This window comes from Dromaius novaehollandiae, chromosome 6 (genome assembly GCF_036370855.1).
Source record: "Dromaius novaehollandiae isolate bDroNov1 chromosome 6, bDroNov1.hap1, whole genome shotgun sequence".
NCBI classification, from domain to species: domain Eukaryota; kingdom Metazoa; phylum Chordata; class Aves; order Casuariiformes; family Dromaiidae; genus Dromaius; species Dromaius novaehollandiae.
Genome location: NC_088103.1, coordinates 10,647,608 through 10,659,043, shown reverse-complemented (window position 1 = coordinate 10,659,043; position 11,436 = coordinate 10,647,608). Strand labels below are relative to the sequence as shown.

At 42.0% G+C, this 11,436-nt stretch overlaps 1 protein-coding gene across 5 annotated transcripts in view; it reads left to right on the top strand.

Annotated features, from left to right (window-relative positions):
* The first annotated feature begins 5,618 nt into the window (after positions 1-5,618).
* Positions 5,619-11,436, top strand: part of CCAR1 (cell division cycle and apoptosis regulator 1) — a 28,892-nt gene continuing 23,074 nt past the window's right edge. For 4 of the 5 annotated variants that reach the window (XM_064513647.1, XM_064513646.1, XM_064513648.1 and 1 more), the window contains exons 1-2: positions 5,749-5,864; positions 6,872-6,990. In XM_064513647.1, coding sequence (XP_064369717.1) covers positions 6,918-6,990 — 73 coding nt within the window. In that variant the 5' untranslated portion in view covers positions 5,749-5,864; positions 6,872-6,917. The other variant, XM_064513645.1, reaches the window with a different exon arrangement.

The window sequence follows — 11,436 nt, the reverse complement described above, 5'->3', positions numbered from 1 at the left end:
ATATAAAATAACTGCACCCAAGCAAAGAAACATTGGTTCAGCTGAAGGAAAGCCAACGTTTTATGGGATTTGACAGAATAGCTGCAAACAACATAGACCCGGCAAGCCTGTGTGCAGGGATCTGCTTTCAGAACTGAAACATAAATATTTTTAGTAGTTATCTCATTAAGTGTTGAGTAGCCCCACGAATAGGGCATCGAGATGGTGTCTAGGCTACATTTCATCCGTCCAACACTGTCAATCTGTTCACTACTCTATTTATCTCAGAATACCATCTAAGTTATTAGCTGAAACATGTTAAGAATTTAATTTACTTATTTTGGCAGAAACACATATCCCTTCTTCTTGAGTCTATTGTATGTTCCAATTGTATTAGTTGAAGATTCTGTGCATCACTTTAGCTCACTTCAGCCATTTACAGAGATCATGGTGTGATTTAAATACTGTATTTAATCTATATAAACTACAGCAAAATGCAGAAACTCTCATTCTTGATATGGATATGTGACTAATATGAGAGGTAGTAAAATGTGCTACATCAAGATCAATTCCCTAATGGTTTCACTGTGTCAAACCTCTACATGTAATAGCAATGAAGACAGCTGTGGGATGCACTGTAAAATATTCCAAGGTTCAGCCTTCTAGCACATAAGGTCAAACCTGAATTGAGGAAGGACCAGTCTTGTCTCAAATACATGCACCTTTAATTTAAATGTAAGGAAATTAAGTTACCAGTGCACCCAATCTTACAAACACATGGTGTATATATAATGAGAGATGTGGCAGAATTTTAGAATTTACGGGATGCACAGATGCCATTTTTTAACTCAGAACAGTAAATATTCAAATTAAAATCTACAAACAACCCATTCAGTAAAAGCCCTTAAATACAAATTCTAGAAATGGGACCTTGTTCAGAGTGAGATCTCCAATACTTTCGTAACATCAATAAATGCTAATGAATTTCACCATGAGAAAAGAATCTCTTCTCCGAGCTTCCTGAAAGCATGATCTTAAAGTCATTTTACTGAATCACTGCCAATCCCCTTAGACAGGGAACTTTATCAGTTAAATATATTGTATGTGATAGCCCCTGTAATCCTGGTGTATACTAGCATCAAAATAATTAAAAATAACATAAATGCTCTAGCATAAATTAAACAAATTCAGGCTTTGTCAGAAGTCCATTCTGAACCCATTTAATTTTGCCTGGATATAGTAGACCATGACATAAGATCTTCACCTTTTTAAGAGCATGTAGCAGTAGGGGGAACATTTTGCATGTCACTCATTTGCAATCTGCTAAACTCTATCAAGTAGATTTTTAACTCTATGACATCCCTCCTGTGTTTTTGAGGGGTCTGGCAAGTTCAGAAATATTTTGTTAAATGCTTTGTATAGTAGTATGTAATAAACTTATGGTACTAAAAGTTTCAAGTGTTTACGGAATGGAAGGCTTCAGTACATATGAGATCTCAGAAAAGAACCAAGACAGAAACTTCTGTGCAAGAAAAAAAATTCCGTTAATCTGTTCAAAAAGTTATATTCTACTCTTGGCTCCTATAATTCAAGCATCAAAAAAGCCACTGACTGAACTGCTGTTGCTATCAGGTTTTCCTGGTATTACTGGATATCTGGAAAGGTAAAAAACACATTTGAACTTCTGAATGATCTTTGCTGACCTTCTGAAGAGAGTATGTAAATAAGAACAGGCTCCAGAAATAACAGGGGGGTGTGTGTGTGTATATATACATATATGTATATATAAAAAATATGAATGTTAATTCAGGAATTGATCAGGATGCATGATAATCTACTCTCAACAAGAATATGAAAGAAACATAATGGTTTACACCATCAAAATTCAGTGAAATAACCATCTCTCTGCAGTTGACAAAGGTCTTATATGAGCTGGACAGATACAATGTCCCCAGATTGTTATTAGTTTTCTTCCCTCTAGTTTCATGTTTGGTGTGAAACACTAATTGCTGTGTCTTCTCAATTGCATAGATTGTTCTAATAAACATATTTTTGACATTATAATTTCCTCTCCAATTCATTCAAACACACAGTATTAATACAGTTAAATCTGCTTCTGCTTTGGATGTTTTTTTTCTCCCAACAAAAATGAGCCTCTTACATGCCTCTTTCAATAGTTTTCTTTCACAGCATGTACCTAAGATATTTCAGACTAGTTTTTTTTCTGTCTAACACAGGAAAATATCACAGTGTCTCTGCTGCTGCTGTGTAGTGATGACTGGTTGATAAATGCTTGTTTTTTTGTGTGAAGGACACTATAAATCAGGTGTTCAGCCATAATACCTTTAGTATGATGTGGAACTCTATAGTGTCAATAATGTGTAGTGATTTAGTAAAGAGTAATACTGAAGCATCTGTGCTAGTGTAGGTACTAGAGAAACTTGCCTCTGAAGCATATGGTCCTTATCTTGTCCTTACAAACAGCCTGACCCAGGTCTTCATTTTCAAAAGAAAGATAAAGCACTGTAACCGTTCCTTGTATTTCCCTTTATTTGGAAAAACAGGACTTCTACTTTTCCAAGGCTGTGAAGTACAATGTATTTCTAAAAGCAATGACAATTACTATTTGCAGCTGATATTCAGTCGTTCCTCTTAGATTGTAAAACCCCTGCAAGCAAACACTTTGTTTTGTGGTATACTTGTACAGCAACAAATAAGTTCATGATACAATTGCAGTTATGAGACACCTTAGGAGCATTCTGAAGATAGTAAAGATTTGTTTGATGATGAATGTGATTTTCTCTGCTCCTTCAAGATCTAGGGGATCTGAAGTTGGAGTCATCAGTCAGCTTCACTAAGGGCAAATGTTGCTATCTCAAAAATTAATTTTAGTTTTTTTGTTTTTTTTTTTTAAGCTGAAGGTGAGATACTGCACCAAACACAAAATACAACGTGGCAAATATTGATACATATCAACATCAGTGCAGGTCTAAAATTTATACTATCTGCAGAAAAAGAACTATTTCATATTCCTTGAGCTAACGGAGAAGCTCTTTTGTCTCAAAGCAAGCCATGCACTAGCTTTTTCAGCTACCCCGTATGCTCACTAGTGGCCTGTGACATGCACTTCTAAATCTGCATTCTACCCACACCCAATATGGAGAACAGCATACTTCTACCTGCTACTTAATACACTGAGAAGTATAAACACTTAGCTATTGCTTCTACAGTGCTGGATCAGTAAGGCTGGCTGATGTTGTCGTAGTAGAAAATATACTTACTTCTGTGACTGTGTTAACAGTGGCATGCATTGAGATGGTGGTGTTTCTGAGAGCTCTTTTAGTCACAATCTTTAAAAAAACAACAAAAAAAAGAAAGCAATTAGTTTTAAATCCTTTTAAAAAACAGTATTTAACTAAGTACCAACTGAGCCCCTGTTCAAAAAGATATTGCTGTTTTCATTCCAGAAAAATTCTGGTAATAAAGAACATGTACACCACTGTAGAGGGGCCACAGAGCAACTTAATGGCTTTCTGGGGCAAAGCATAGACAGCTGAGTACTGAAGGCCCGAGATCCAAAATACTAGTTATTTGCTCTATGAGATCTCAGTACTATGTAGCATTTCCTGATACCGAAGTTCTGTTCTTTGCTCTTTTCCATTCATCTTTGTTTAACATACCAACAGTGGCAGAAAGCATATGAAGTTCTTTGCTTATACTCTTTCTGTATTACCTTTTCTCCCCTCAATATCCCCAACTTATTCTTAACTCCCTTAACTATCAGAAAGGCCGGAGGCAGATTATGCTCTACAGTTTTTCCCTGCTAATTTTCTCTTTTATCAACTTGTCTGATTATTTTAAGCAAACTTGTAGAAATTTCATAGCGTTTAGACCTCTGCCCCTTTATCATTTCTGGCTGAAATTGTCTGATGTACTTAAAAGATATACAGGACTTGCCAAAAAGAAGAGAGAAATGGAGCAACTATTTAAGCCTACGGTTTTGTTTGTTTTAAGAAATGAGACTAGATGTACTCATTTAATTTGGCAGTGCGCTATTACAACTGTTATTCATTACAACAATATCACAACAGCATGGTTTATCTTGAAAAGAGAATGCAGAGACCTAAAGGAATCAACAGGAGTCATTAATGTACCAAAAATAGCAATGGCAACATTTGCCAGCTAAAGAGAGCAAAATATATGTGGAGAAAAAAGTACATTAAGTCATATACTACTTCAGGTAGCAGGAAATAAGGCTTGTGGTCTCCTATGAGCTTCTAAGGCTTTCTCCCAAGAGCATCACTAAGAGTTATGCATCCTCTGATTAAAAAAAAGACCCTGGGACAAAAGACTGAAGAACAAAGGTACTTTCCAAAATTCTGACATGTGCTGAAACTTATTTTCTCTTTTAATACAGTTGTCCCATCCTTTTGATTTATAACATGGGGGAGGACCCTGGTATATTTTTAGCCTCTAAATCCTATTTCCAGGTTAACGAGCACAGATTCTGCATAATCCAAAGGCAGAATTTGATGGAGTAATGCCAGGAGTAAACACAAATAAGGTTTAAAACATTATTTTCTTTCTAATTAAGAGCAATGCTTACCAGTGTAAAGCATCTAAACTCTGTCAGAGGTTATGGTTTCAGCCTATGTTGCACTATCATTTAAACTTCTACAGCAGATCTGTGTGTAGTACTGAATACCAAATGTTGAAATAAATTTATATGTACCTGGTGGTCTTTTTTTTCCCTAGTTGCCTTCCTGCAACATAATGCAGCCCACAGCAAATGAGAACTTAATTTATCCTTAAGAGGAAAAATCTACTTGATGTTCCTGCCTTTCAAGGCATCTATCAAGGATGGATTTTACTCCATCCCCAATCTTCACTTTGTTTTTTGTTTTTAATAACATCAAGTAAGCACTTAGAAGTCCCACTTTCACACACGGAGTGTGCCTTGTTGACTTCTCTAAAGTGCTGAGTGGCAACTTACATGTGTGTTTTCTCTCGAAGCAAACTCTGGTCAAAAACCAATGTATGGGATGGAAGACTTTATAGCATCAATGTGAGCAGGAGGGCGGGGCGATTACTGCTGCCCATGAGCTACCGCAACGGCTCCTGCTTCTAGCTGCCGTCTCCGTGGCAAAGCACCTCGCGCAGGGCTGTGACGAGCCTGCTCTCCCCGCCCCGAGGGAGCCCCAGGCACGGGCCCACGCTGCCGCCGGGCCGCCTGCGAGCACGTGTGCGAGCCGCTGCTCCCTTTGTCCCCTCGGCCCAGCAGACGCGCGGCTTTTCGGGCTCTTTTTGAGCCCTGCAGCGCATCGCTCTACGCACTGGCGCCTCTCAGGCCGTGTGAGAAGCGTCAGAAAACGGCCCTCGCCGAGGGTCTGCCCTGACCCCCGGTGGGGTGCGGGAGGGGGGGCCGAGCGGCGGGTGCCCCTCCGCATTTCTCCCTCGCCCCCTGCGGAGCCGCAGTGCAGCGGCGGGCCGGGGGGGGGCGGAGGGCGGCACTACCGCGGCCGAGACAACCGCGATGCCCCACACACCCACAGCAACATGGCCGCCCGCCTCGGCCAACATGGCGCCGAGGCGCCTCCTCTCTCCTAACGGCCGCTTCTCCTCAGGCGACGAGGCGGGCGCGCGAGCCGGACGCCACCCCCCGCGGCGCGCGAGCCCTGCTGTGCGCCTGCGCGCTACCGGCCGCCCGCATTGTGCGGGGCCGGGGCGGCGGCGGCACGTGCGTCGGGCGCGCGTTTGAACGTAAGCAGTGTGCGCCGCAGGCCGCCGCGGGGGCGGGGGCGCCTGCGCAGTGGGGGCGCGCTTGGTGTGGGAGGCTCGGAGGGGTTTGAAATGGCTCCAGGCAGGCCCGGCGCGGCGCCGCTCAGGTACCGGCGGCGGCGGCGGAAGGGGGGAGGGGGCGCGCGCGCGCGAAGCGGGGGCTCTGACGGTTCCAACGGCCTCGCCGCCGCCGAGCAGGCCCCGGCGGGCCCGCGTTGTTGGCCGCGGGCGGCGGCGGGCTCCTGGCGGCGGCGGGCCGGGCGCGGGGAAGGCCCCGCGCCGCCGCCGTTGCTGGCGGAGCCGCGAGGTAGAGCCCGCGGCCTCCCCTGCCCGGCCTTCCATTTTTTTTCTGCGTGATATATGTGTGTTTTGTCCGCTTTTAAGCGCTTAGGCCCGGTTTAGCCGCCGCTGTTTTAGCTGCGCGCGCCTAATAAAAAAGGTTAGCTCTGCTGAGGGATTTTTTTTTTTCGTTTTAAAAAGTGAATTAAAGCGAAAACGTAGGCGAAGGAAACGACCGGCTCGTGCGGTGCGGTGATGGCCCCGGCGGTTTTTTTCGCGGGGGGGGGGAGGGGAAGGAGGGAGGGAGGGAGGGAGGGGGCAAGTTGTGGTGTTGGGGAGCGCTTCTGCCATTTTTGCGTTGCTGATTTGCCCTTGTTCAAGGAAATCGCTTTCCTCAAAACCGAGCGATGGCCGAAAGCATGTGGTGTTTTTTCCACCGGCTTCGCTTCGAAGTGGTGGCGTAGAAGTAACCATAACAAAAAAAATACTTAGTTCTGCAGAGTCACCTTTCCCCCAGTCTCACTGTAAACTTCAATACTTTATTTTCTTTTTCCTTTTTTTTCTTTTTTTTTTCTTTTTCTTTTTTTTTTTTTTTTTTGCATTTAAATAGCGTTAGTCTCACTGTTAAGGATGGGAGAGTGGAGATCGCTTCTTAGGAAAACATAGTAACTTGTCTTGCAACTTTTTGTTTCCCCTCACTTTTAATAAGAATGTGTGTTGCCCACCAAGCTTAAGGATGTAAAGATAATCTTTCAACATTTTTTTTTTGACCCAGAATTAAAATAGGCCGATGGTAAACGTTTCACAGATTGTAGCTGCTGCTTTATTTTAATAGATTGCAGTTGTAGAAGATAGACACCCAGGAGATTTTGCCTTTCGCGATGGCTCAGTTTGGAGGACAGAAGAATCCCCCTTGGGCTACTCAGTTTACAGCCACTGCAGTATCTCAGCCAGGTCAGTTTACATATACCTTGATGTTCGAACCATGACATCTAGTAGATTTGGAGATTCCATAGTTGGGTATGCAGTTAAGAGTGGCTCCATGCTAACTTATTGATAAATTCTATTGGAATAGTGTATGCTGGATGTTTCTTACATGGTAAAGGTATTAAAGATCACTAATTAACATTAGTTGTATATATTTTCTTGTGAGGAGTAGTGCATAAAATCATAGCTGAATTTTCCTTGAGTCTCTTGGTCAGTAAAATTAAGTTATTCATATTCAAAGTTGTGTAAATCAAATTACCTTTCATCAGATCGCATTCATGTGGATTAAATAACAATAGCACTAATAAGGCATCACAGATTTTTATGTGGTGCCTGTGTTTCATTCCCAGGGTGGCTTAAATCAATGTTTACAAAATACTTTGCCTTTATTAATATATTGGGCATACTTCCCATAGTGGAGAGATTTCCTTGGGCGGAGAGGTGTTTATGGTTTTTGTGCAAAGTTAGAACTCAAAGATCACTACAACCAGAGGTATTGCCCTGTTGAACATAAAGAATGTCCTTTATGTTTTAGTTAAGTAGCCTTGTTGAATCACAGGCTAGTGTATTTGAAAGCTTAGCTGAGTACATCTTGATGTATGTTTCACATGGATTCTTTATAATGGAAAAGGTTTTAAGACAGGAATATGAAGCTTGCTGCACAGTGAATATTGGTACTTTCATTTCCAGTTCTGGGTTGCCTTTCTTCTCTTGAATTCAAATTATTTCCTAAATTCTGTAGGAATTTACATCCTGATTCAGAATGTCAAAATATGAGAATGGGCAGTAATCTTGTTAAAGAGATGTCTTTCTATAGTGGTGTCCATTTTTTGCAGTTGTCCTTTGCATCTTACTCTTGATTGATATGAAATTGAATGTCATGCCTCCTTTGTGAGTAGTTTTACTTCCTGAAGATTAGCAAAATTTGGGAATGCCTGCCACTCCTTGGGGGGAGTGTGGGGGGGTGGAGGGGGAAACGACACAAATCTTTCTCCTAACTCATTTTTCTTCACATGACTTGCTCCTTTTTCCTTTGGGTGTTGATCCAATCTTACTGTGTATCCTCAAGGAACTGTGTTCTCCCCCCACCCCATCAGTAGGTTTCACAGTACTCCATCCCAGTGTGCCTGTTCCTTGGACAGCTAATCTGCATGCCGTGGTACTGTTTCCCTGCTGTAAGAAATCGCTTAACAAGTTGAAGGGAAAGAGCAGGAATTGTGAACATGGGAGACAAACTTTGCTTTTGGTTCCAGTGTATGACTTGGCGATAGCATGGAGCACTCAGAGGGTGGGTGACTACCTACCTCTGGAGCTTTCTGCCCTAGGCTGGGGCATTCTCAGGACTGCGCACCAAAAGCGGTGATGCAAGGCTGAGCTGAGGGCCAACTCCATGCTCTGTGTCCCTCCTTGGAGAGAAAGCTGTAGGAATGCTAAAGGAGAGGAGCTGGCAGCCATCTTAGACCTTGCTGAGCTAGGACCAGAAGGGGGCTCTGGAGAAGAGGAAGCAGAGGTAGATCACTAGAAGCTCACAACTTCTTACCCCTTTTCCTATACGTATGACTCTTCCTTTGGTTAGTCTACTTCTCTGCTTTCTTAAATTAAGTGAAATGCAAAATTTGGTTGGGATAGGACTAGTCAACATCAATTGCTGTGAGAGATTTTTCACCTGCTCAGTGAGAGCAGTATCTCCAGGGATTTTTAGCTGTTCATCTGATATCGTAGCACCTGACTAAAACATGTGAGCCGTTAAAGACTAATATTTGACTGCAGTTTTGCCTTCCGCCTGCAGTAGTCCCAACTTCCTTCATATTCCTGGCTTCCTTCTTCATACTACAGTATCTTTTCCACAGTTTCTCTGCAAGGCCTCTAGATCCTTGCTTCCTTCTCCGCAGTACCTTCCTATTGCTCCTGCAGTCACTACTCCTTCACCGTGTTTGTCGCCTTTCTTGTTTCCCATCCGTACTGCTGAATCCAGTCCCCAGGATTCTGCCACCCAGCTGCTGTTTCAGCACCCATGTGTGTACTCTATCCCCTGCTTTTTTTTCTCAGCAGTGCTGATTGCTAGTGCATAGGATAGAAGGTGGTGGTGGTTGTTTTTAATATACAGTGTTCCTTGGTCCTGCTGAAAGCTGAAGAGCAGTGTGTACCGCTCAGCTGCAGCTAAGTAAACACCTTTCGTGCACCTTTCCGCATGAAGGTATGACTGTCCTGCCAGGTTGCTTGCCTGTTAGAGGCATGCTGTCAGTGCTCAGGCGTGCTGAATAGCATGCACTACTTCTCACCTGCGGATGAGCCCCAGAAGTTGTTTTGTAGATTGTGCATTTTGTTAAGCTCTTGTAAGTTTTAATATTTGTAAACTTGATTTAAAACATGCACGTTTACTAAAGTTTGGTGTGTTTTCAGAGAACTGGCAAAAGTGTATATATATTTATGCATGCCAGCTGTCTTTATCCATGTATCAGGTTCCTTCTCCAAAGCATCCAATGTTTGCATATGGGGGAGAATAGGTCTCAATTCATAACACAGGCAGTGTGTTGTATAGCTTTTTCTTAAGCTGTAGTCAAAAGTGATGCACTAGTTTTGCTCATCTTTACTGATGATGTTCTAAACCCAGTTTTATAATTGCAAAAAGGTAATATCAGGAGTTTTTTACTTTGACTTGCATGTTGTCGTGGCAATCCCTGGTGAAGTAACTATGCTAGTTAGGGCCCTTAATTAGTAAGGTGTGACAGTGCTACATAGTTGTAGAGTGACATGCATGTAATGGGGGTTCCTGGAATCTCTTTGGGATAGCTCACTATTTACTTCTGTACCTCTGGTATTAGGAGGTAGGCAGGTTAATTCCAGGTGCCAGCAGAGATCTTTGTATGATGAGAGAGACTCCTACTTGCACCACAGTGAAATTGTTTTGCAAGACCTTGTCTAATAGTTTCACGTATCGCATGATTAAAAACAGAATAAAGTCCCTGCTATGCTGGTTAAGCATAGTTACAGCAGAAATTAAATTAAATGATACCTGCTGCAGAAAATTAAAACCCTAGATAACACAGATTTTTTTTTGTCAGTATATCTGCAGACTTATGATGATGAGTAGTTTCTTCACGCATGCACATGTGCACACACACACACACACACACACCCCAAGGAGAATCCTCTTCTGTTCTCCCAGCTGTTGATTTTGTACATGTCTTTTGGTTTATATCTCTGTGCTTAGTATACACCGTCTTCAAGACCGATTGTTGCATAGTGAAGCCTGTTTTCATAGAACTTAGTCTTGCTCTGAAAGCTTTTCTTTAGTCAAGGTAAAGTCCTAGCTGTGCCCAGTTCTGATTAATTAGTATTGTCTTTTTCTTTGCTGTATCAAGACTTCATTGCATTATAATGAAAGAACTGTGCACCTGATGAAAACAAAACTCCCTGGAGCTCAGTATCTTGTTATTCCTGGTGGCTCATATGAGATGTCTAAAGAAGAGCCTAAGTATAGGCATGTAGTGAGATGCTTCTCCAAAATATTCCCTGTGGCTGTTCTGGGACTGTGAATCTCAGATCCACTAGGAAATAGTAGCTGATGCACAATTTGTTGGCTTGCTGTAAAGAGGTGTCCTATAATGAATACACTAAACCTAGTTTGTATTCTGTGCCTGTTGGTGGGAATTTTTTGGGAGAGGATTAATATGGCATTTACATTGCATGTGTGTTAGGTTTGAAGAAACTTCTTTTTTATTTATTTATTTTTAAAGGCAATGTTACCTTCTAATGACTATCTACTGTCTAAAATTGGATTTGCAAGTCTGAAGAAGAAAAAAGCCCCAAACAACAGCAACAACAACAAGCCAACACCCCCAAGCCCATAATTTTTGACAATTGTGAAAAATACCCAAAGCCCTAGATAGGTGCTCTTTTATTATAATCCTAATAAATCTATATCATTTACCATGAGGATGTATCTACGTGCTTTGAAAGTGTTTCTTTCATCTTAAAGGGTCTCTGGAATTAAGCATCGAGAGACCACTCAATACTATCTTTTTCGGAATTTGTTTGCTGCAACAGAAACTTCTTTTACTTAGAAGAATGCTACTGCCTAGGACTCCCGTCTGCATCCAAGCCCTTCCTGACTTCAATGTCATGCACTGTTTGGTGCTAGTGGAAATTGTTTACTGGACTTCATTTGAAGGAAGCCGTTTCTGTTACTGTACTTACTGGGTGTTGATTACAAATCCCAAGAAGCTATTGTTTGTTACTGCAGATGTTCGTTGGCAATAACCATAATATGGAGGTCAGATGTCAGTACCACACTCCGTCAGTTTTTGGCTATGGGATCTTTATTTATTTTTACTAGTATGTCAAATGTGATTCATTTATTTTTATCAGAACCTGTTTGGTTGAGCTCAATACATAAATAAAAGATGGTCA